At 36.3% G+C, this 27,530-nt stretch overlaps 1 protein-coding gene across 1 annotated transcript in view; it reads left to right on the top strand.

Annotated features, from left to right (window-relative positions):
- Positions 1–27,530, top strand: part of EYS (eyes shut homolog) — a 1,324,234-nt gene that overhangs the window by 936,202 nt on the left and 360,502 nt on the right. The window contains 1 exon segment of the mRNA XM_047769134.1: positions 421–650. Coding sequence (XP_047625090.1) covers positions 421–650 — 230 coding nt within the window.

Genomic DNA, 27,530 nt, shown 5'->3' with positions numbered 1-27,530 from the left:
AACCTAGAAATGTCAAGTTCAAGCAGTGTGATATGGCCTAACTTCTTCCTCTTAGGCTCAGGAGGATTGGAATAGCCGAAGTGGAACTATGTTTAGCCCATACGAATTAATCTACTTTAGAGAACTGAGTCTGAGGCTTATGGAGGCTGATATATAAATGTTTCTAAGGACTTCGAAGAAATTAATCCGGCTTCTGGGAACCACCTAGATTGACTCCATGATTCACCCAGGGTCACATTTTCAACATTTATTAAGTTCCATAGTTGTGAAACAAACGTGGCAATTCTGTCCTCAGCTGAACCTTGGGTGGCTGTTGTTTTCCCCCTCTTATTTTAAACCAAAGTTTCTGTTATTTCTATTTAAGTTCCTGGAACTTTTACTTATATTGCTTCCCCCCCCCCCATCCATTTATAAATCTAGATCCCAGGATTCTACTCCGACTGCAGCAGCCAACTCTGTTGCTCCTTCTCGGGCCACGGGACTAGCTGGTTCCCCTGAGACCTCGCTTGCCCCCCACTTGGCGCCAGCCACGTGCCAGGGGCCAGTGTGTCGCAATGGGGGCACCTGCCGCTCTGTCCTCCTCCCTGGTGGTGCCTTCTCCTTTCAGTGCGATTGTCCACTCCATTTCACCGGCCGATTCTGTGAACGAGGTAAATCGATCTTCATTATCCCCGCATATTTCCTTTTTAAAACTTCTCCAGAGAATGGAAAAGAATGGAAATCTGTCATAATCAGAGCGATGGCTATTAGCACAAACAAGAAACATCTGTATAATTTTACTTAAAAGTGAATTCAGGGAGTACCCCAGCGGTTCAGTGGGTTAAGGATCCTGCACTATCACTGCTGTGGCACAGAAGGATTGATCCCTGGCACGGGAACTTTCTGCAAGACACAGGCAAGGCCAAAAATTAATTAATAATGAATAATAAAAATGAATTCTGATAGAATATTTTCAGTTCAGTATTGCAGAGCAAACAAGACTTTTTTCATTAGAATTGCCATTCAAAATATATTTGCAATCGCCATACGAAATAGGAGTTAAAATTCAAATGCAGTGTTATATAGGTAGTTTCTTTTAAATTATGGTGCATCTATCCTTTGTCACCATAGAAACAATTAGGGTCTAATTAATACTTTATTTTATTTATTTTTTTTTTTTGGCTGCACCTGTGGCATGTAGAAGTTTCTGGGCCAGGGACTGAACCCAAGCCACGGCAGTGACCCAAGCTGCTATAGTGCTAATGTCAGATTTTTAGCCTGCTGCACCATAAGGGAACTCCTAATACTATTATTTTTTGCTGAATTTTAATCAGATTTTTTTATATTTCATAAGCAGATCCCCATATTGAAGTTACTTTGTTGGGTGAGAAGAGCACATTATTTTTTGATGCTTCAGAATATGGCTTTAGCATTAATGAAGCTATTTATGAATCAAAAGAAAATTCCCCTTTTGTCAACATCTAATGGGTTCCCCAGAGTTCCTCCACTAATTAAAGCAGTGCCGGGTGAGAGAGCCAGAAAGGCCTGGCAGATGACAAAGGCATTAGGTCCTGACACAGCTGGCCTGTTCCTACAGTAAATGCTGGAGAATGCCACTGCTTTCTATGTAAAATTGACCAACAGTTCTAAATTGGGGAGTTGAGTGGGATTACTATTGGGTAATGATTCAGGCAGAGAATTTCATTACTTATCCAAGATTGTGTAAAATAACTCCATTTTTAAATAACAAAAAATGGGACCTCCAAAAGCAAATTCAAAGGTACATATACCTGTTTTTCAACTCTTCTTCCCAAATGACCTTGGGAGACTGCTATGAACGTGTTACTATTTAGCCAAGTAAGCAGGTAATACAGTCAAAAGCACAGAAATAGAAGTGTGGTCAGTGGTCGATTTTCATGTTCATTGTAAAACATTGTGTCCTTAATGTCTGTTTTTTAACTGTAAAATGGTTTTGAAGACACATCACTCTTGTTTGATTTTTGAGTGAATATTTCTTATGTCTGCAAAATACCGTGAGATTTGCCTCTTCTGCTGCTAAATGTAACTATTTGTATTACATTCTGTGAGTAGACCTCTTGGGACATAATTTGGATGATAAAGCTCTTTTAGATCCACGCTTAACCATGTAAAACTGTGAAAGAGTTTTTCCTTTCTTTAATTTCATGCTAGGTAGAGCCCCAGCCCCGCTCCTTGGACTCCTAACTCCATGGCTTTAACACTTCACTTCCTCCAGAAGAAGAAAAGCCCAGGTTTACTTGGAGTTAAACCCCAAGTTTGACTGAGGTTTGACTGTGTTTGCTATTTGCATAGCAGAATGTAAGAAACTGACCTTGGGAAAAGATGCGGGAACTCTGCTCTCTATTCACTTTTAGGAATATTTCATTTTTTCCAGCATTATTTAGCACTTTCTACCTTCTCAATTTTAGTGTTTTTCTGGTGAATTTGCAGTATTTTTAAAACTAATAAATTGAATGATAATATGTTGCTAAAACTAGATAATCTGCCTTAGAATATTTACTTCTAAGTGCAAAATGGTCAGGAACTGTGAATAAATTATAATTACCAATGAGAGAATTTTTTTTAAAGAAGTCTTAAGGTCAGTAATATCTGAGGTATGTGATACACTGAACAAAATTCATGCAGTAGGACTCTTTTTAGATTATTAGGTATCGTGGTATTGCCTGACATTTTGTTGTTTTTTTCTTGCCTTTGGGGAAATATTACAGTATAAAACTTAGAATGCGGTGGGATGTGCATTTTTAGAATTGGGAATATTATTTCTAATTGTAAAAATTACACAATTTTTCTCTTGTTCAAATCTTTTTCTTATTGAAGTATAGTTGGTTTACAATTTTGTGTTAGTTTCAGGTGTATAGTACAATGATTCAGTTTTTGTTTTGGGGTTATTTTTGCAGTTTACACTGCATTACAGGTTATTACAAGATACTGGGTATAATTCCCTGTGTTATACAGTAAATCCTTGTTCCTTACATACATTTATTTTTAATCATTTACCCCCTAAATTTAAATGGAGTACCCTTCTTTCAGTCACAAAGCCAAGAACAGGATTATGTTCTCAATATAATACTCTAAATATAAGTTATACTGGTATGCATTTTAGAATCCAGGCTGATGTAGGATGACTATTGCCTAAGCCTTATGAGTCAAGGATCTGGTACCATGATGAGACTTTTTATATACAGCCTTATCCAGCTTGGCCAGATGCCATGATTTTAAGTGCAGATTTCAATAAACAGCATTGCATGCCAGCTTCAAAGTATTTCAACTACCTGGTAACAATCTTACTTTGGATACATGGTTTCCAAAGATTTCTCTCCCTTGCTCTTTCTTCTTCTGTGTATATATATATATGTATATATATATATATATATATATATATAATGTATATGTATATATATATATAATATATTATGTACATGTGTATACATGTATATATTATATATGTATATATGTATATAATATATATGTATATATATATATTATATATGTAATTTCTGAGAAATATTCTCAATGTTAAAATGCTTAGAATTTGCAGATTGATTGCTATGAAAACGATTCCTTAAATGAGTCCCTTATTGAGTACATTCAATATCTAAAACATAGGAATATCTGCTTTAGGAGTGAAACTTGCCTACTATCATCGTGAAAAGTTCTGATTGACCAGACACTGCACTGGGTGCTTCATGCATCTTATTTCACCTAACCCTCAGAATAACCCAACTGCATCTGGCACTCTCAGTTATCCCGGTTTTCAGATGAGAAATCTAAGGCCTTGAGCTGTTAAATTACTCTCTTCAAGTCACACAGATTGCACATGGTGGAGATAGGATTAGAAGCAATCTTGCATACTCCAGAATTCACATTTTACCACTGTGCTTTATCACTACACTAGTTAGAAAATCAAATTTAACATGACATGGAATTTCTAAATTTTCTCACTCGTTCATCTGTTTATCTTAAAAGTGTATTTATTTCAGGATGAAAAGAGAGTTTTCTTTAAAAAATAAAATTTTGAAAATCAGAAAACCAAAGAATTTAATGTTCATCTAATAATTTTTCATGAGCCACCTAAAATTAAGCTGAGAGGCCTATTAAGTGATCTGAGTGGTAGTATCTTTCCATAATGATTTCAGTAAAACTGAAATGTAGAAAGTAGATTAAGACTTGAATTTCAGAAAAATCTAGACTTAGATGATGAAAGAACATGATTCTCTGAAAAAATATATAATGGTTCAGGCATCTACAGGTAAGGATATGTTCCCAATTGATTTTTCTTCATACCCTTGTACATTTTTACTTCCAGTAATACTTTCAACCTGTGAGAGAATGTTCAAGTATTTTATTTAACAATTTTGATTTTTCACAGCAAAATGGAAGTGTGAATTAAGTATAGGCCTTGACTAAAATAGTATTAGATTTGGCAACACAGAGAAATGGTTTGTGGGGCTGCATGACCGAAGGTCACCCATACGCATATTTCCTATTTACTTGGCCTTATGTCACACCCTCTACCTTATCAAATCATCCATACCTAATCACCTAATAAAGGTGACTTACAGAATCACTTTGATTTAAAATATTCTGTTTTTTTTTTTTCTTCAATGCATGCTATCTTAATTCATGTTAGCTGAACCTTGTTGCCTACCTTATCATAATCATCCTACATCCCATCAGGGGAAACCTAAGAGGGTACATTCTTGCTTTGTTTTAGATGGCTGTGTGCAGGCAGATGGCTGTCTGCCACTGTAAAGTTCAGAGTGACAGATTTAGAATATCAGTGCTTTGTGCTGGAGGAAAGCGTATGCCTCTGACTATTAATTATAGGATTAACATTTTTAAACAGTCCCATACTTTTTAGTGTTCTATAAAACAGTTTTATAAATAGTGCAATAAAGGAGTATTTAAATGCCATACATTAAAACCAAGAAATCATTTGTTTGATATCCTGTCTGTGTATATTCCATATATGTTTAAAGGTCAGCTACACTAAGTAAATTGCAAACCCAGAAATAAAAATGAGAGGTTTCACTAAGTGTTTTGTTTCGTTAAAAACAGAGAGAGAGAGAGAGAGAGACTTCCTGAATATCTGCTTTGTTTTTACCATAACTAGAATATGTTTTGAAGGCATATTAGATCTGAATTTCTTTGCTAACTAGAGATCAGGTACTGAATGTAAGACATCTCAGAATCAAGAAGGCAGAAATAGTCAGCATCTAATAAGACTGATTTATCTCCCCTCCAGAGGTCTGATGGTCTACATCATCAGGGAAGGGCCACAAAACGGGTGTTGGCTTTTGTAAGCATAACATTCTTGTCTCAAAATCCATCTTTAAAAGCAGAGAGCAGTGGTGTATAGTTTTTGTAAATGGCAACTACTGAAATATTAAGATAAGTTGAAAATTAATGGGGAAACTCAAGGGCAGAGACTGAAGGGAGGTAAAACCACCTGTGGTCAGAGACAGAAGGTTATGTTTTTGGAGCAAGGGCAGAAGAAGGCTCCCATCTTCTCTATCCTTCTCAGCACCAGTGGCCGCATTCTCCACCAGTAAGCACCGAGTTCAACTGGTAGAAAGTGACAGCTCCCGCCCCATCCTGGTGCTTATAACTATAAGAAGTACAAGTCCATCAGTCTCTCTATTTACATCAGTAATAATCTAGAAATTTCCATCTAGGAAGAGGAGGGAATACATATCTAACCATCGAACCATCAAAAAAGGATGACATTTATTTTGTCTCCTTTATTGCCTTAATTAACCTCCCTTTATTCCCCTATAATTCAACACATCCAATTAAATAAACATTAGTTGCAAACTTATACATCAGTACTGCACATGGATATAGTCGTTACAGATGGTATGAAGATAAAGAAAGCGTGTTTTTGTCTTTAAGTTTGCAAGTAGTTGTTAGCATGGAGTGTAGACTGGGAGATGCAAGGGAGGGAGACAAGCATGACACAAAGGTCAGCTGCCTTTTCCTACTACCCTCTTTAAAGCTCCATTATCTCAGCTTGTTGTCACCCCCTCCTCCTCAATGTCACCGTGAGGACCTGTATTAATTTTCTAGTGCTTCCATAACTAATTATTACACAACTTGTTGACTTCAGTGACACAAATGTACTATCTTAAAGTTCTGTAGATCAGAAGTCTGACACAGTTCTCAGCATGTTAAAATCGAGGTACCATGTTCCTTTCCATAGGTTCTAGGGGAAAATCTATATCCTTGCCTTCTCTGGCTTCCAGAGGCTTTCCGAATTCCTTGGCTCACAGCCCCCTTCATTCAGTATTCAAAGCAAACAATGGCGCATCCAACCTTTTCTGTCTCGCATCACTTGTTCTATTCTTCCACTTCTCTTTTCTATATTCAAGGACACTTGTAATTACACAGAGCCCACTGGGATCATCTAGGATCATCCTTGTATCTCAACATCAAGTGATTAGCTATTTTAATTCTGACTACAATCTTCACTCCGCTTTCCCACCTAAAGCAATGCTTGCTACTTGCATAGATCCTAGGAGTTAGGATGTGAACATCTTCAGAGGACCATAATTTTGCCTACCACAGGCCCTGTAGTCATTCCTACGAGGAGTTACAGGAAATTTTTTAGATGGATTGTCTACGGTTGAAAAAAATTGTGGGAAGAAGGTGAAACCAGGCTGGAAGATGCACTCTGAAGGATGCTCTGGAGGGCCAGTCAACAGGAAGCAGAACAAGGACTCACCTGAGAGTAGACAGGGACTTCACCACCACTGAAGAGAGGTTCACATGGCTACCACGTTCTGAGCCACTTGCTCAAGATGCAGAGTTCCAAGAAATGTTTTGAAATTGTCTAATGGTCAAAGCCTCTGCCATATGTTAACCTACTGTCTAAGCAGGAGAGCTAGGAGAGGGACAAGAAGAGTCATCTTTTACTTTAGGCTTCTAACATAGTAACTAGAATACACAGTCCACAAAGATCCCAAACCATGGGCCTCTGCTCCATTTCCACACAAAAATATAGTCACTCACACAAGGCCTTTATAGCACATATATACATGCATCCACACACATACATGCACCAGCTTAAAGTTGAATGTTAATCCTTTCCTTAAAATTTCTTCAGCCAGCTCCCTTCTCTCTCCTCATCACCCCCCTATTTTCCATTTTCTCCTTAAATTCCCTACATTTTTATGCATTTATATTGCAGAAATTGTTAGACAAAAATTGTTGTCACCACTTCTCCCGCAAACACACTGTAAATAGCTTATCACGATATTTTTGTAAACAAAAAAAAATGTTTCTTTCTTACACCCAACTTAGGTTATCAGGAAAAAATATTCTAAGAATGAAGTGTATCTAAAGTGGTACTTAAAAGGATGAATTAAAGGAATTAGAATGATCAAATAGGTGAAGGGGAAGAGATTTGTCTAGTTGGCTTGGGAGAAGGGCACATATGGGGTCTACTGAGAAATGAAGCTGGAAACTCAGGTAGACCCATTTATAAAGAACCCTAAATGACAGATTAAAAAGTTAAATTCATTAGCAATGGCTTTCAGTGGAAAAAGACATAATGATCAGAGCTTGCTTCAGAATAATGAAACAGTAGAATATGAAAAGGATCACAGTTGAGAGGAGTATAAGGTGAGAGAAAAAATGAGACATCATTTCATCAGGCTAGGAAACAGGATGAAAATTCCTTTATCCCTAATGTTCCCTAATAGTTTGGAAGTAGGGGAGACCTCTGTGTTCTCCACCCAGAATGTAGTTTAGATTTTTTTATCAAATATTCATAAGCCTGGGGACTTCCCATTGCAACTCAGCAGGTTATGAACCTGACTAGTATCCATGAGGATGTGGGTTTGATCCCTGGTCTTGCGCAATGGGTTAAGGATCCAGCATTGCCATGAGCTATGGTGTAGGTTGCAGAGGCAGCCTAGATCTTGCATTGCTGTGTCTGTGGCATAAGCCAGCAGCTGCAGCTAGCTCTGATTCAGCCTCTAGCCTCAGAACTTCTATGTGCCCTGGCTGTGGCCTAAAAGGGGGAAAAAAAAAAAAAACAATAAATCACGTGGCCTCTGGGAAATTGATTTTCAGGCAAGTATTTTCTTCAACATGTGATGGGCCTTTGGCAGGAAAAAGTTAATAGAACTTATATTTAAGCGGCGATATCATGTCCTTACTCATAAATGTAATTTTATTAATGAAATTGAGAACCATCTGAGCAGAAGAATTTAGTCTTTCAATTGTCTGTCCTTGAAATACTAAATCAATTTCAGTTGTTTAATCTACTTTGTTAAGGTGTCTCTGTGGATATCTCTTTATACTCTGTCCTAGGATCATAGATATGGATATGAATAAATATGAATAGACACAGAGAGAAATGGAAATTGAAACCAATCCTCACATACATGTATGTCACCCTCTGTCTGCAGTTCCGTTTGCTGCTTGTGGATTAAAAATCAGGAATGGATGTTTTGTGTAATCTCAGTGTTCTTGCCAATTAACATTAGGTGTAGTGGTAACTAAGAAATAAGAAGGCAACAGACAATGACAGCTAATAATTACTGTTTCATATTTGGTACTTACCATGCTAACCCCTTTTCCTGCATTTTCTCTTTCTATCATCACAACAACCCTATAAGTCAGTTAATACTTTATTAGTCAAAGCTATTTTTGTTTTCAAGTGATAGAAATCAACTCAATAAATAATAGCTAACATTTATTGGATGCTTAAGATGAGTTAAGCATTGTTCTTAATCTCAGTGACTCATTTATTCCTCATGAATTACTATTTTGAAGTAAATATTATTCTATCCCCATAATTCAGGAGAAAATGGATGCAGAGAGTTTAAGTAACTTGTCCATGGTTACTAGTTTGGAAATGGGATTTGAATCTGAGTTCTTAAAACTATCCTTCCTATCTGATCCAAGTGAATGTAAGAAGCAAAGATTTTTAAAAGTTAATTATAGGTATAAAGGTGGCATCTCATAGAATCCCAAAATGGGGATGCAAAGGTGTCCGCAGAAAGAGACTAGAACTAGGGAAAAAAGTACTACAGGTACTTTCTCCGCTGGAGTCTTGTTAACATTCTTCTCACCATTTCCCAGCTGACAATGGCTTTTGAATCAACACCTTTCTTACCCTGTGGGGACACTGAACTTTGGATGGACTCTAGGGAAGAAATCCATGTCTAAGGTGACAACCCCTAGCACAGTCTCACCAGCTAAAAGCATGCTGTGCTTGCCTGGCTGTTGAAGGAGATCAAGAAGCACTGCCTAAGAAGGAAGAATTATGGTAGGCATGGAATTTGCCACAAAATGTGTAAACTGCAACTATCAACATCCCCATCCTACTGAGGAATAAACTGAGGCACAGATAAAGTACTTTGCCTGGGTCAGGCAGCGATAGGCAAAGCCAGAACTCAAACCAAGCTGTGTTTGATGTCCCAAATAGCTTTTTTAACCACTCACTTTACATTTCTGTTTCAAAATCTCCCTTAAGAGTAAAGGGTATAAGCGTTGAGACAGTGTCATCTCTATGGACATAGAAATGAATTTAATTTATTAAATGACCTGACTTGGAAGGTTACATTCAAGAATAATTTAATTTCTCCCAGCACCAACTTAAGATATTTTCTGCCAAATTTCTCTTCTCTTTATTTTGAGACAATCTGGATACAACCCGTAGCTTTCAGATCACTTGAAGTTATTAAAAAGTCAAATCCAATTTAACTAACTAATCCAATTTAATTCCCACACCCAGTTTGAAGCTGTCTCCACCCTCCTGTCTCTCCCCTGGATATATTTCCTCCTTAAAACTAGAGCCTCCAGGGTCAGATCAAGGGTAGAAGGAACTGGAGAAGCATGAAGTCTGATCCCCGAGCAGCTGCTGATAGGGACAGCAGATACATTCTGTCACTGTGTGGGCATCAGTGGCTGGCTGATGATCTGTAGAGGACTCTCAACTGATATGTTGCAAAATTCCCAACAAAAAATGGGCCCCAGTCTCTGTTCCCTGCCTCTCAATTCTAGGGTCACATGTCACATTCTCCCAAGACCTCTCTGCGTAGATAGCAATGGCGAAGGGCCCTACAAATTAGTGCAACTTTGCTAGCACACATTCAGCTACCCTCAATTTCTGAGGATGCATTTTGGGACCTCCACACTTGGTTTGGAGAGGCTGCCAGATATGTTACCACAATTTTTATTCTTTTAAATCCTTCTGGGAGCTCCTGTCATGGCTCAGCAGTAATGAACCTGACTAGTATCCTTGAGAACACAGGTTTGATCCCTGGCTTCGCTCAGCGGGTTAAGGAAATGGTATTTCTGTGAGCTGTGGTGTAAGTTACAGATGCAACTCCCATTCGACCCCTAGCCTGAGATCTTCCATATGCCATGGGTGTGGCCCTAAAAAGCCAAATAAATGAATTAATTAATCCTTCTGAAGAATCTCTTTGTTTAATCTCTAGCTTTCTCTCCTATAGATTTGGAGGGTGATGGTAGCTGGACCAGTTGGCCTCCTCTTAGTATGTACTACCTAGGTATGTTTAATACCCATCTTTGAAAGGGGAGGTAATTATGACCCATTGTAAATTTTGGAGACTTTAGTAAAATCCTCTTATAGATTCGGTTACATTAACATAAAGCTAGTATACATTTTAATCAAGATGGAAAAGAATCCAATATCTAGGAATAATGGTATTTCTTCCTGAGATTTCCTTTCAAATATGTACACTGATTTATCCCTAATAGCAGAGGAGATTCAACTCTTCCCAAAAAGTGTTCTAAGGACAAACCTGAATTCCAAAGATCTCAGGAGTCCCTTGCTTCTTTCATCTGAAAGTCACATACTCTTTCCATTTTATAGCATATTCACTGTGATATAAAAAGGAAATGAAATTCTCCAGGAATTTTCATGTTTCTCCTATGGCTTACTGAAAAGGGCCATAGGCATGAAGTTAGAAGATGGGGACTCCTTACTTAGCTATGCAGCATTAGGAAAATCATGACTCATTTGACCTTCAGGTTCTCTATCTTCAAAGTGGTGGAGTTAGAATCAATACAAGAACCCGTTTTAGCTCTAAAATGTAATGACATCAGGTTGGTCTCCAACATGAATCTCTTCCCCAGTCTCAGCTCATACTACTAGCTGCACGACAGGCCAATAAATCAAGAGACAAGTTGTTGGGACAGGGAATAGCAACTTTAGTCAGAGGCCAAGAGACTGAGAGGATGGTGGATTCATGTCTCAAAAAACCGTCTTCCCTGAGTTAGAATTTAGGCTTGTTTTATACTAAAAGGAGAAGGGGGAACGTCAAACATTTCCTGGTTCTGGTCAAACTCCAGAGGGGATGTGTTTATTTTGTCACTCCTGCAGCCATTCATAGGTGGGCCTGGTCAGGATGTTTCCTGTGAGCTAAACAAAGGTATTTTAGCTTAACACTCATTACCTGGGGGGGCAGAGTTCCCAGAGATGGGCCATATATATAAGCATAATTTAAGCTTAGAAGAAACATCCTTTTAATGATGAACTTGAAGCAAAAGGAATAGAATACAAAGGTTAAAGTAAAAGAAGCGGATCCACCATGGCATCTGATGCATTCTTCCCTATCACAAAACCTCTTCGGCTCTATATAGCCATCCCTCTGGACTTTAGATGAATGGGAAGCCTTTCAGCATCAGGGATGCCTCCCCACCTTACCCAGAGAGCTTGCTAGTTAGGATGCTGTCTTACTTGCTCCCCACTTGTTATAGGATGAGTATAATCTTAGAAAGAGATTATAAAGCAAAATTTTATTAAGGGAACACTTTTCAGATCAACACATGCAGGGAAAGGAAGGCAGCCGGATTTGACAGCAAGTGCTTCACACCATCTGCCACACCAATATCTCTCTGCATCCTTTTAGTCACAGGCTACCCTAGTCTTTTCCAGCCTAGGGATTCCAAAGTTGTCTTCTCTTATGTGCTTCTCTGACGTGGGTCACAGACAGAGCAACCTCTGAACAACCAAGGGCTTTTGGAGAAAGAATCCTGTTTGGAGTTGTAGGGAATATCTTGAAGTCCAGGATTTCATATATTTTTCTTTTAATTTTTAATTGAGAGACTTCATTCCCCTCACAGATGGAAAGAATGAGATTTCTTTTTGTATGTGATTGCCTCAGGTTTCCTTATTGACATCCCGGTGTTCCACTCATCTGGATCTATTACAGACTTCTTTTCCAAATGATCTGAGCTTGATTTTTTTCCAAATTCATTTCTTTTTCTGACATACATTGTCCTCTATGATCTGATACCTGCCTACTTCCTGGTTTTGTTTTCCTCCAACCTCTGGTCATCCAAAACTCAAATCCAATCATGCTGAGAGATTTGTAATTTCCCAGCATTTCCTTTCCTCTCATGTGTCAGCCTCATGCCCTCTAATATTCCTTCAGTGTCAAATATCTTTCTTAATCTGGTTAGCTTCTTTTCTTCCTTAGAGACCTGGGTCAATTATTATTTTCTCTTGAAAGCCATTTTTTTTGTGATTCACTTCCCCACCTGTTTTGGTTTCTACTCTACTTTTCCATAGTATCTTGTGCCTTTCTCTGTTGTCCTATTTACAGATTTTATTTTCATAGTGTATTTACTTATATTTCCCTCCTGCATAGGAAAATGTTTAGAAAAATGACTGTTTTCATTTACTTGTCTTTCTAATGCAGGCATCTAGTATAACACCTGAGATATAAAAGGAAATCAAAGAGTTTTGATATTTTTGTTTAAAGAAAATTATTTTTTAATGACTGAATAACTATTTAGCTAATTAGGTAAGCTGAGGAAATACCATGATCTTTAGGAAAAAATATAAAACTTACTTCCTCCTATGACATATTAAATATTCAATTCCTGAATCTTTTCCCACTCAAACTAGTTTGGAATTTGAACAGTTTTCAAATTTTATATTCATTTCAATCTGTGCCTAAATGTTCAGGCAGCCCTTCTAACTTGGGCTTGTTAACTTACATTTACTCTTCTTTTGCAGATAAAGTCTAAAATATTTAGACTATGGTATTTACAAATATGCTTGAATTAAAACTAACACGAAGTTTCTGGAATGCTTCTTCCTTATGTATCATAGGATTTAAAACAGGGCAACATGATGAGCAAAACAAAATATTTTTGGTACATAACTGAACCTTTTCTCCAAGCTCTATCCTGACATAAATTGAAGACAACCTTTAATTTTCAAAAAATATTTCATAAACATGTATTGCTCTCAAAAATTTAAGCAGCTCAACCAAATTTTGAGCTCATATATCATAAACCACTGAAGATTATATTCTAGAGGTTTCTATAATAGAATTCAGAAGAAAAAAATGGAATGACTTGCAATCTTAAGTAGAATGGAAGGCTGAAATCAACTATGTAAATTTTCTAAAATTTTTTGAGAAATTTTACTTGCTATTTCTGCCACATTAGTGTCATTACATGCATGTATCACATGTATATCAAATGGCACATTACACCAAAATGCTTCCATTACTCAAATACTGAGTTCCTTTCCTTGAACGTGAATCCCTTACATGAGCTGTAAGCACCTAGACCTCATTCTGCAATACCAATTGGCAATTATGTTTAGAAGATCATATTTTATCCTATCTAATTATATGGGGATATTTATATTCCTACACTTACGATTTTCTGTGATACTGTATCATATTTACTTAACCACATCTTTAACCTTTGTGGGTATGGACTCTAGACCATGTACAGTCTGGAAAGCAAGTGTGGGCATTCATAAGGAGTGATGTAATTACATTTCTTTCTAGGATGTAAAGAAGGATGAGAAAAATGACTATAACTAAATGCACTTCAGTGATACCACAAAACAACTGTTGAAGTTTTCTATTGTTTGAGCTTTTCAGAAAAAATGTTCTATTTGCTCTTTCACAAATTTCCAACACCTGGTTTTAGAAGGAATCTAAAAGCTCTAACTGCTGCGGATTCCTATGTGTAGCACAGCAGACATTTTCTTGGCATAAAAGACAAAAGAGACACTTAAAATTAGTTTCTCTATTCAAATTAGTGTGTGCAGTGCCAAAATTGTGTTCTGAAAAAAAAACCTGTACACAGTTAACATTTGGGGAAAGGCAAAGAAGGAAAACAAAGGGAAGGGAAAAGAAGGCAAAAATCAAGATGAGGTTTTCTTTTTCTTACACATCGAGTTTATGTATTTTTCTGTTTTTTTTAACTAAATAGAAAATTGAGAACTGTACACATTTTCGTATTAAATTGATTTATAATTCACTTTTTGACAAAGTGATAAGAAGTCATTATGTATGAATATCCAGAAAGGTTACTGTGCAATCACTTGAAAATAGCTAACATTGAGAATTACTGAAAATGATGAATGTGTGACTCTGGACACAATTAGAATTTGTGAAATCAACCATACCATTGTTCAGATGTTTGAACATATGTTTGAAAGCCCAAAGCATAGCTGTATAGAGTTGTTCCCTATTGTAGAGCAATGTTCCTTTCATTTTAAACATATTCATACCATTTTTTTAAAAAGACAGAATCCACATATATCAGGTTAATTTACATTTAGATCATTGGAAATGCTATCTTTTAAAATGCCCTCTGACATTTCACTATTTATATATTTTAAGGCATTAACCTCTCACATTAATGCTTCATACATCTCTGCAGTAGTGTTAGTGCTTCTGCTTTTTAGCTCAAAGCCAGAAACTTTGGTGGCAATCGTGACCTAATGTAAACTCTATTTATTCTATTGATATGCAGGTTTTTATCATCCTCAATGATTATAATCATTTATATTAATTTACCAACATAATATGTATACAGTCTTGCACATATCCTGCTGATCTATTTCATATTCTCATCCATCCATTTCCACATCACTATTCACATTGTTTGAAAATTACATAGTTGCCAAAATCTGTCAGTGAACATATTTCCATCTATCTTAAAGGTAGAGATTTAGTTTTGCTCTTATTTACACTTCCAAAATAGTATGACATTTTCAAGCTTTAGAAAGGACTCCTCTCTAATGCAAACACACTCTGCAATACATATTTCACAAAAATAATTCTCCACATAGTTGTGATGGGGTAAATAAAGGGAATCACTCTCACATGAGGGGAGAAAATAATGTCCTCCAGTCCCAGATATGCCTCACTCATTGTGAAGTCCTTCTCTCTGTGGTCTTTTCTTGTCTATCACTATTGTTATACTGATTAGAACATCTGAAATTTAAAATAGTCCTAGCTGTCTCTAGAGATTTATGCCCTTTTTCATGTACTTTCTATAAGTATAAGCTAATCTTTATCCAGTGCATTGATTTAAGCATACATTAAATAGGTCCAAAGACAATGGCCTATGACCATTCAATAACGCTCTTTCTAGACCTAACTTTAGATTATTTATTTCTCAATGCCTTTTGGGAAAATTGCTCAACCAGCTGTAAATATAAAATATTACCAGAGCATTCACATGTAGCTGCAATCTTAGTTGCCAGATAAAATACAAGATTCCCAGTGCGGTTTATATTTCAGAAAAAAGAATAACTTTTTAGTGTGAGTATGTCCCAAATATCACATAAGGCATACTCTTCCAAAATATATTTTGTTTTTCTGAAATTCAAACATAAGAGGATATCCTACATTTTACTGGATAACTGGCAACGCTCTTGTCACTTCAAGGAGACTTTGCCTTACAAATGTAGCTTATTAGAGCTGGAAGAAACTTTAGAAATAGTTTGGTTCAGGGGTCAGCAAACTTTTTCTATAAAGGGCCAGACAGTAAATATTTTAGGCTTAGTGGGCCACAGAGGATCTCTTTCATGTATTTTCCTCTTCTTTTTTTTTAAGCAACTTTTAAAAGACGCAAAAAAAAAATCACTCAGAGCTTACAAGTGGAACAAAAGCAGGCTGTAGTCTGGATTTGGCTCAGTCCTGGTTCAGGCCAACACCTCCGATTTTGCATGGGCCTCAAATGCTTTTTTAAAAACAAGACTTGGCATTTGCATCATCTTTGCTTGATCTGCTTAGAACCTTAGATCAGCATGAGTTGTTAAGGAACTGCTGGCTCCAAGGACTACATTCTCACAAAACCTCTGGCTGTAAATATTTCCTGGTTTTTGTCCACATATGAAAATCTTTTGAAATCCATACATTCTCCCTTGTGGTGCAAAGTTTGCTCATGTCCAGTCTTCTGTTCCCCTTACTTTCTTCACAAAAAATTTAGAGGTTGACTAACTAGTTTTGTACCTGAAAAATCTCTTCAGGTAACTGAAAAAGGACTAGATTCTAGTCCAGATGGATAACTTCAGATAAATCATTGATAACCTTCCCAAATATAATATAAGCATTCACCATTCATTTTTCAAAGTCTTGGCTAGGTGTTCTCTATGTGCCAATATATGAGTTTACAAACGTAAAAATAAAGATAAAATGTTGTGTACACAGGATCCTTTTCTTTCCACCACTTCTATTTGATCTCTACTAGTTTGTCTTTACCCTGATCCTTTAGCATCTGAATTCTTAGATCTGCATTCAAATTTAGATACCTATCTTAGGCTGACATCACAGCCTTCCCAACTTCTTTTGAATCCTCTCAATAGTGTATCTTACCTACCTTTGATTTTGCATACACCATCTGCTTCTGGTGAATCTGTTTCCTTCCTTCGACCTTCAACATCTTCCCAGGCAATGTGATTTAGACAGAGAGCTATGTTTGCTAAAGGAACACAGGCATCAACAGGTGTTTAATAATTTTCTAAAATTTATTATGGTTGTTATTAGTGTTGATTTTGGTGTTGGTGTTTTTCTCCTCCTCTAAGCCTACAGGTGTAAACTCCTCTAAACTAAGGATTAGCCCTTGCTATACTCCCAATCAAATTGAACTTTAATTCTATATTTACAGTGTTTTTTCAACTCTTTCCAGTTTTAAAAATATTCTCCCTAAAGCAGACTTGGAATCAAAACAAGAGTTTTATTTCCCTAGTGATATCTTAGTACAATGATTAAGCAGTAACTTATTCAATCCTAAGGATCAATAGATAGCTTTAATTATAAATTCATATATGTGTTTGTGTATATACATAATGTGTATTTTAACATATATAATAGCTATAAATTCTTTCTGTTTAAAATATTAGTAGTTTATCACATTTATGTTGTCTTTACCTTCTGGAAATTTCAGTTTATACTAACTTTCTTCTTTTCATCCTTAATTGAATATCTTGCCATCCATCTTCCATACATGACTTTTTAAAATCTGAGCTCATCATTAACTCATTTGGATCGTCCTGCTATGTAATTATGTACATCCAGCTTCTCTCCAAGATTTTTTGATATTGCACAGTTTCAATATAATTCTTATCATTTTTTAAAATTTTTCTTGGGCTACATTATTTTAAGAGGATTAAACACTATCATATCCAGTTTATATTAACCTATATATTATAAATTACAAAAGTTATACATGTACATGTACCTATATGAATTAAATCAGATTGATTTAATTTATTAAGAAGACTTCAGCTAAGAAGAGACTGTAGACCTCATCCACATGGGAATTAAAAGTAGCTTCCATAAGACTGAGTGACTGAGACACAGAACCTTAGTACAGGCGAGGTCTTTCCATTGGAGCACTTTTTTACCAAAAGAGAAAGTTCCTACCCATTGTCTTTCCATCCTTCAGATTACCTAAAATCTCACTTGGGGGCTGGTATATCTTTAGCATGTCCACTTTTGCCAGTTTTTTTTCCAGAAATAATAAGTGCTGACCTCAGATTTACCTTGGGGGAAGATAAAATGTCAGTCTTGATATTAACCGTTATGATTATTTTTATAGTTACTGCTGTGAACTGAATTGTATCCCCTCGAAATTCATATGTTGAATCTCCAATTCCCGGTACTTCACAAGGTGATTGTATTTGGAGATCTGGCCTTTAAAGAAATGATCAATCATAATGTCCTCCAAATTCATCCATGTTGTCACAAATGGCAGACTTTCCTTCCTTCGTAAAGCTGAATAATATTTACACATTATATTCCATATATATGTCTGATTTGCATGTACATATATATGTACGTATTATAATATTGTTTATTATACATATATAATATAATATATTATATATTAATATATATATATAATTTTCTTTATCCATCTATCTGTTAACAAACACTTAGGTTGTTTCCATGTCTTGGCTCCTGTGAGTAACGGTGAATTGAACACGGGAGGAAAGAAATCTCTTTGAGAGAGCAATTTTGCTAACTTTGGACCCACCCAGAAGTAGAAACACTGGATCACATGGTAGTTATACTTTTAATTTTTTGAGGAGACTTCAAACTGTTCTTCACAGTGGCTGTACTGATTTACATTCCCACCAACTGTGCACAGGATTCCTTTTTCCATATTCTTATCAGCACTTGTTATCTTTTGACCTCTTGATAATAGCCATCCTAGCATGTCTGAGGTTTTGATTTGCATTTCTCTGATGATTGGTGATATTGAACATCTTTTCATATACCTGTTGATCATCTGTATGTCTTCTTTGTACTGTATGGTGACTATAGTTAATATTAATATATTGTGTACTTGATTCTTACTGAGAGAGTAGATGCAACTGCTCTCACCAGAAAAAGTGACTATGTATAGTGGTAGATGTGTTTATTAGTTTGATTGTGGTAATCATTTCATAATGGTAAACATAAACCAAAACATCCCATTGTATACCTTAAATATGCACAATTTTATTTTTTAATAATACCTCAGTAAACCTGGGGAAGTTTTTATTTTTGATTAAAAAAAGAGATGATTACATTAAAAGAAAGCCATTGAGACGAGCTCTAATCTAGTCTGACTGGTGTCCTTACAAAAAGAAAATTTAGCGTAAAAGGAGACATGTGCAAACACAGAGAGACTACTTTTGAGGACACAGTGAGAAGATGGCCATCTGCAACCCAACAAGAGGTGCCTCAGAAGAAAGCAAACCTATCAATACTTTAATATTAGACTTCCTCCCCAAACTGTGATAAAGTACATTTTTGTTGTTTAAGCCACTGAGATCTATAGTATTTATATGACAGCCCTAGAAAAGTAATACAGTTTTCATCTGATTTTGAAAATACTAATGTATCCATTTACCACAGTGATACAAATCTACATTTTAAAAATAAATTGATTCATATAAAAAAGAAAAGAATAAAAAATAAATAATAGTAGTGCTAATCTACTTGAAATTTAGTATACATGGGAAATGAGTTGCAATCTCCACAATGGGAACACCAAAATTTCAAGTTAGATTAGGAAAATGATGAATGAAGGGTCAGAAGATTAAGAGGTTATTAAACAGGCAAGCATCAAACTAGAATAAAGAAGTCATCCAGAAACTCAAAGGAAGGATATTCAGGACTCAGGACATTTCAATCATATGAAGCACAAAGATCAGGAAAAATAAGGGTTTAGAAAAGAGTATTGGATTTGGCATTGGACAAACAGAGCCAAGACCAAAATTTCAATAGATGAACTGAAAAGAGGCTGAGACAGTGGTTAAGTAGAAATGGCAGAACTAGAGCAGCAGCTGAAGGCAGAAGGGTAATCTAGAGAAGATTTTTAATTTAAGAAAAGGAAGTATAGCTCTTAAAAGCAAAGAGAAAGGTGCTAATAAGGAGAAAAAAAATCTGTTAAAAAAAATAGTAGTATTGGAGGGATTGGACAGATGAGATTCTGAAGTATGTAAGAAAGAACAGAATTGAGAATAGCATAGAAAGCCTGGTAACAGAAAATGAAATGGAAGTAAAGTGTGAATGATATTTGAGATTGCATGTCATTGATTGCAAACATATGAATATGCATTATCAGAAAAATAGAGAATTGTATGAGAGATGGAGTTTGCAGTTGGATCAATTACAACAGATGTTTCAGCTCGATCAATTCTTAGGGCCTATAAGAGAGAAGGAGGTTAATGAGAAGGTTGAAAAGAGGGATAGGGAATTTCAAGAAATGATCACTATAATATCACATTTATTAGCCTCTATTTGAAATAGAAACCTTTGTTATTTATATAGAATAGAAAAAATTATATTTTTATCAAATGATGAGATTATTCCTACACCTCTGAATCTGTCAATCTTGCTTACAATTTAAAATTTTGAAGAAATATGACCTTAGGGAGTGGCTTTTAAAGCGAAAGCTGAGGTGTTCCCATCATGTCGTAGCGGAAACAAATCTCACTAGGAACCATGAGGTTGCAGGTTCGATCCCTGGCCTCACTCAGTGTGTTAAGGATCCGGTGTTCCCGTGAACTATGGTGTAGGTTGCAGATGAGGCTCAGATATGGCGCTACTGCGGCTCTGGCACAGGCTGGCAGCAACAGCTCCGATTGGACCCCTAACCTCCATATGCTGTGGGTGCAGCCCTAAAAAGACAAAAAATAAAAAATAAAATAAAATAAATAAAAAAGGAAGTAAGTGGCAAGAGGCCAGCTTTGTGGTTTCAAAAAAAAAAAAAAAGTGAAAGCTGATATGGCAGTTGTTAGTAAAATTTTATTTTCTTGGTATTTGCTAGATTTACTTGTTTATAATTTTCAGATGGTAAAAATATTCCCTTGATGCTGAAATGGGAAATGTGAAAGAAGGAATAATAAGGAGAAAAAAATAAAGTGGCCTATCCATCTCCTTGCAGGAGGTTATAAGTGTATAGTGATCAATATAATCAGCTTTTATCAATTCAAAAGCTTTTATTTAATGCTCACTATGGGCAATTACAAAGCAATCAGCACCTAAAAAGACAAACAGTCTCTTTCTCTAAACTGTTATGTAATTTTTGCACATTTACTTTCCTCCCCTTCTTTTTCCCATAAGAATGTTCACAAATATAGCATCTCAACTAAATGAACAGTATCATTATAGTCAAAACTTCACTAAGTCATTAAAATACCTCATTCTGAGAAAAGAAATATAAATACAAAAATGTAAGGACAAATGTAACTCAAAACTGTATCACACATCACAATCACTGGCTTTAGATTTATTTTATGTTTTTATTTTACACTTTTTTTTGTAATTTTAGTCTTAAATTATGTCCCCAAGTTATGTGAAATTCAAACAGGCATTTAAAGCTACTATAACATATCTCATTTGCTCCTTTTCTGTGGCTAATTGTCCCAGAGAATAGTCAGAGAAAGTCTGATATTTTAATGAATAAGAGAGTCTAGAGGGAGTTGCATTCCACACACTAATATTTACTGCTCTAAAGTAGAATATGGTCTTTTGGCTGTGTAATAATGTAATAAAATACATATTAAAATATTTCACCAATGGCTTTAAGATAATCCAAAATGCATAAATGGCTTTAAAACCTGCATAATGTTATACCCAGTAATGGAAGAAATCAGACAGAAAAGTTTCCTCCTGTGAATGCCAAGTGCATAATCAAAATGCTCACCCACAAGAATGACAGAAGACTGCCACAGAGCCATGGTGGTGGAGAATGCAGGGACAAACAATAGGGAGGTGAAATGCACATCTTTCAGATAACGAAATGAGCTAGTTGATGAGAAATCGTTAATACTAGGCGTTTCACCCACAGTGCTCCATGGCTCACATGTTTCTCTATCAGAAAATGACAGAAAAACCTCAAGAGCTCCACCTGCTTTCATGAGCTATAAAGACAATATTTGAAAGTTGTCATCAACCTAACATCTGGAAGTAACCTTGATGAATTCTTTCTATTTTCTAGAATATTCCACTCCCTTCCCTTTACCTTCTTGCATCTCCCTAAACTACACACAGTCAGAAAGAAGAGATTGAGATTTTTAAGTAGTGAGTATGTGGATTCTCCCTACCTTAACCAGCAACTATCAATGACATTAATTGTGTTTAATAATAAAACATATGGCAGACACATCCTTCTGTAAGAATTCATTATTTGAGCAAACTATAATCTGCATTCTCACAGTCAGTATGCCTAAGACAGTTAAGTTTGTCATGGTAAAAAAAATATATATTCACTAGTGAGATATTCCTCCTTCCTGGATACAAGTCTTTCATGATCAATCAGGGTCATATCTTTGGATGTTGTAATGTTTCTCTCTGGCTTTCACATAACATAAAAGTTAATGACAAGAAATTGTTTTTGAGAGGTCCCGTTGTGGCACAGTGGTTAACGAATCTGACTAGGAACCATTAGGTTGCAGGTTCAATCCCTGGCCTTGCTCAGTGGGTTAAGGATCCAGTGTTGCTGTGAGCTGTGGTGTTAGTCACAGACGTGGCTCGGATCTGGCAGTGCTCTGGCTCTGGCATAGGCCAGTGGCTACAGCTCTGATTAGACCCCTAGCCTGGGAACCTCCATTATGCCACAAGAGCAGCCCTAGAAAAAGGCAAAAAGACAAAAAAAAAAGAAAAAAAAAGAAATTGTTTTTGAAGTAAAGTTACAAATGTAACAAGAGTTACAGACATGCTTAAAGTCAATTATTACGTTAAGTCATTGTCCAATGATAATCTAGCTGATTCGAGCTACCTAACAATTGCCTAGAATTAGATAATCAAAAATAAGGTTTATGATAGGACATATGCTTCAAATAAAAATTATTTGAATAACAACATATGAAGAGAGGCTCTTTTGAAAACTAATGAAATCCACAAATATTCTTGACAAAAATAACCCTGAACACAATCTGAAAAGTCAAATGTGCTGTGAAAACTATCATATGCTATTAATTTTAAGAATTTTAAGAAAAATTACATCAACTCTTAGTATATGGTTATAATCTATGAACTCTTTGTTAAATATAAAATAAATATGCCTCCAAAATAAGAACTTAATTTTATGCAGATCAATTTCTCAACAAGTTTCAAGTCCTTGAAATATCTGCCCAGGAGGTCATTTCTCTGAGAAGCAGAGTATAAATTGAGTAACCAATTGGAAAGTCAACTTGAAGTTTTTTGTCGACTAACAGTGAAAAGAGAGAGAGGGAGGGAGGGAAGGGAAGAGAAGGGTAAGGAAAAAGGAAGGGAAGGAAAAAAGAAAAGAAAAGGAAAAAGAGAAAAAGAAAGGAAATAAGAAAGGAAAAGAAAACCTTTAAGGCAATTCCCTTGGAAACCTTTTTAAACTATCATAAAATGTTAATGACAAGACAAGGTTGTGACTGTTTGATCTTCAGGGTTTCAGCATCATGTGGTAATGTCAAATCATCTAGGGAATATCAAGACCCCCATGCACCTGGATGATTTATGAATTGGGTTGACTTTGCAATTACTTCAGAAAATACCCTGAAACGAACTTTGTGGACTATTTTTCTGCAATCAATTACCATCATTATAAAAAGGGGAATTAATCTTTAAATCTAGACTACTATGTGTCCTGGTTAGTGGAATTGCAAGAGATAGAATCTTACCTGTAAATTTACCATTTCACTCTGGTTCCACATAAAGTGCTTTCAGCGACCTCAGGAAAATGCTCAAATTGAAATCTGTCAATTCATCATCACCTGATCAACAAATCAACTGGATCTTGTAGGAAATTTTGAAATGTAGCATATATTTATAAACTTAACCTTGATTATGAAGATCAAAACATATTACTTGGCTATAATTTAAAACCTGGAAAACACTGGAAAACACTAAAGAATAGCAAAAATACAACAAACATTTAAAAACAGACAAACTAAACTGAATAAAAATTTGTTGTGAAGTAGAATTATGCAAATATTTTTTGGTTTCTATGGAAATAAAATATTTTTAAATGATCATTAAGCATTCCCACTGTGCATGTTAATTAGAAAATGGAAGCGTGAGCTATGAAAATTGTTTTAATTTTTCTCTTACATTTTATTATGAAAATTTTCATACTACTGAAGAGCCACAGAATTTTAATGCCTATATTACCATCATCTAGAACTGGTCATTAACATTGTGCCATATATGTCTTATCATGTTTATCCATTTCTCGCTCCATCCATCAGCCCATTTTTGATGCTTTTCAGTATCACTACCCCATGCCCCTAAACACTGTAGCCCACATATCACTAAAGTTCACTATTTGCTTGCAGAGCTCTTCTTTCTTTTGAGGTAAGAGTCACAGAGATCAAAATACTCAAATCTTAGATGTACTATTAGATGAATTTTGACAAATACATGGTCCTATAAAATACAAACTCCCATTGTACATAGAGCTCTATCCCCCAAATTTTCTTGTGTTCATTCACTATGAATCCTTTCCTCTCATCTCACCAGGAGCAACTAACTGCTTTTTTCTTTTTTTCTCACATAGATTAGTTTTAACTATTCTGGAACTTCATACAAATGGAAACATACAGTGTGCATATACTATTTTGTACCACTTTTTTCTCTCAGCAAGTGTTTGAGATTCATCCATATTTTTAGTGTACCAGTTCATCGGGTTTTTATCCATAAGGAATATTTCATTATATGCACCCCCCTTTGATGGCCATCTAAGCTCTTTCCATTATTTTGCCACCACGGAGAAAACTACTGAGATATTTTTGTAAATTTTTTGAGAAACACATATTTTTATTTCTCATAAGTAAATTTCCAGTAGTGAAATTGCTGAGTCATGGGATAAGTTTATGCTTAATTTTATAAGAAACTATTAGATCTTCTTCCGAGGTGTTAGATCTTCCAGGGTGATTGTAGTGCTTTTAATTTTAATTTTAAATTTTTTCTTTTTATGGCTTCACCTGCAGCATATGGAAGTTCCCAGGCTAGGGGTCAAATAACAGCTGCAGCTGCCCACCTACGGCCTATGCCACAGCCACAGCAACACTGGATCCAAGTTGCACCTGTGACCTACACTGGCAGCTTGTGGCAACACCAGATCTTTAATCCACTGAGCAAGGCCAGGAGTTGAACCTGCCTCACAGAGACAACATCGGGTTCTAAACCTGCTGAGCCACAATGGAAACTCCTTTTGTATTTAAAATAAAATCAAATAGTCAAAGAACATTGGTTTGAAGCAAAAACTTTCAACATCGATAACATCAACTTAGAAATAGTTAACGCATTAATACGTTTCCATAAGATACAAATACATTACTCTGTCTCTTTTGATTATGTACTGTAGATTATTTTAGTGTACTTAAATATTTAATGGCAAGTGTTCTAGCCTCCAATGATTCATTTTCATATGGAGTTACATATGATTTAATTATTAATCTAGAAAGATAAAAATAAATAGTAATAATAATTGGTATCATAGCTTCAGTATGGAATTTGTCAGATGAAGAACTGAGTATAAACTTTTCTCCTCCAAAGCACATGTTCATTTATTCATAAATTTACTCATTCAAGCAGTAATAATTTATGGAGTGCTTACTATGTGCCAGCTCTTATCTAGAATATATGCAGTAGTTATTGCTGTAGTTTTCAAATGATTTCATCTTATTACTCAGCATTTTTTAACATATGATCTTTTTTAACATACCATCTTTTTGTTTTACTGCCCCTCCCTTGCCTTTTCCATCTCTTTTAAACTGTAGTTATAATGCTTTTTAACTTTAGGAGTTTTAGAAAAAGCTGGTCAAAGTCAGCAATTTCAGCATACTCCTGGAGAAACCACTTGTGTGGGAGCTACATTACCTTCCAATGGGGCAAACGGATGCTGGGCTGCAGGGGCCCTGAGTAATTCTCTAGAGACTAGGACCCTTCCCTGGCCAGCAGCCTGACTCACAGCCCGGAAATGCCCTCGCACACTCTTCTATCCTATCCCCCTTGCTACCACGGGTGACTAGAGCCCTGTCCAGTTTCCCTTCCTCCACCTGACAAAGAGCATCACTACAGCCAAGGCTTGCCCACCAATCAAATAGTCAAAGAACATTGGTTTGAAGCAAAAACTTTCAACATCTATAACATGACCTCTTTCACTTATTCCGTGTTGAAATCAAGCTTTTTCAGACAACTAGGAATTCATCAGCTATCCTGCTCACAAGCAGCATCCGGTCATGGGTTGCTGCCCTTCACAACAGACATCCAGCACATTCCCACTCTCGTTGCTGCCTCTGTTGATACTATTTCGAAAGACCAGAAATTGTCGGTCCAATAGAAGACAAGCTACTCCTCCAGATTCCAGGGCTGCCTCGTTATTGAGCAGATGCCCCCCAGGTGCCTCTAAACATTGTTTATTGGCAAAGCCACGCCTCCTTTCTCTCTTCCGGCTCCAGGCATTCCTTGACTTGGGGCTAAATAATTCCAGCCTTTGCCTCCATCTTCACATCCCTGCCACCCCGATGGTCACTTTCCCCTCTTCTTCACTAAATAGGACATTTAACCTTGCATTTAAAGCCGATTCTCATCAGGATGATCTCATTTCAAGAGCCAACCTTAGCTGTATCTGCAAAAGTTCTTTTTCTTTTCTTTTTTTTTCATTTTCTTAAAAGTTTTATTGAAATGTAGTTGATTTACAATGCTGTGATAATTTCTGTTGTACAACAAAGTGATTCAGTTATACATATTCACATATCCATTCTTTTTCAGATTCTCTTCCTATATAGATTATCACAGAATTTTGGGTAGAGATCCCTATGCTGTACAGCAGGTCCCCATTGGCCGATAATGCAAAGGTTCTTTTTCAAAATAAGATCACATTTGCAGGTTCCAGATACATGTATCTTTTGGTGGTCCACAGATCAACCCACTATAAGCTCTGTCAACACTCTCTTCTCTTATTTCTGCTGCTTTTAACAGGCCTAATGCATTTTCATATTTGAATAAAGAACATAGCTAAGTGCAGATATTATTTTTCTGAAACTACTTTTTGTTACTCTTGTTGAAGTAGGAAATGGTTGTTTCTTCCTTCTTCTTTTCTTCAGTAAACAACAAAGTTCATACAGCTTTACACTTTTTGATTTGGTTGTGGCAAATAGAGGTTAGGAAAACATATTTTCCCCTACCTTCCAACGGCATGTTTATTTTAAGAGAGGCTTCTTGGAAGATAGTCCAGGGATGGAATTTTTTTTTTTTTTTTTTTTTGTCTAGGTCCTCACCCACAGCATATGGAGGTTCCCAGCCTAGGGGTCTAATTGGAGCCTTAGCTGCCAGCCTACTCCACAGACACAGCAATGTGGGATCCAAGCTGCATCTGCAACCTACACCTCAGCTCACGGCAATGCCAGATCCTTAACCCACTGAGCAAAGCCAGGGATCGAACCTGTAACCTCGTGGTTCCTAGTCAGATTCCTTAACCATTGAGCTACAACAGGAACTCTGGGATAGGATTTTGAGAACTGACTTTAGTTGGCCATTTCTTTCAGGGCTGAACCGAATGGTTCCCCTTTGAAAGAAACACAGCCAAGGAAAGCACATGGAGGGGACCTGGTCCTCACACTGATAGCATCTGACAGGATCCTGAGGTTGTGCTAGAAGGAACTGAATAAGTAGGGAGTCCAAAATTATTGGTGCTTCCTGACACACCTCAAACCCTGATTATATAAATTTGATATTTATTTGCAGCAGTTTGTCTTTCTCATGGCTTCTCAAACATGGTACCACCAGCATCTCTTGGGGAGG

The sequence above is a fragment of the Phacochoerus africanus genome, chromosome 2, assembly GCF_016906955.1.
Source record: "Phacochoerus africanus isolate WHEZ1 chromosome 2, ROS_Pafr_v1, whole genome shotgun sequence".
Taxonomy (NCBI): domain Eukaryota; kingdom Metazoa; phylum Chordata; class Mammalia; order Artiodactyla; family Suidae; genus Phacochoerus; species Phacochoerus africanus.
This window is presented reverse-complemented; position numbering and strand designations above follow the sequence as displayed.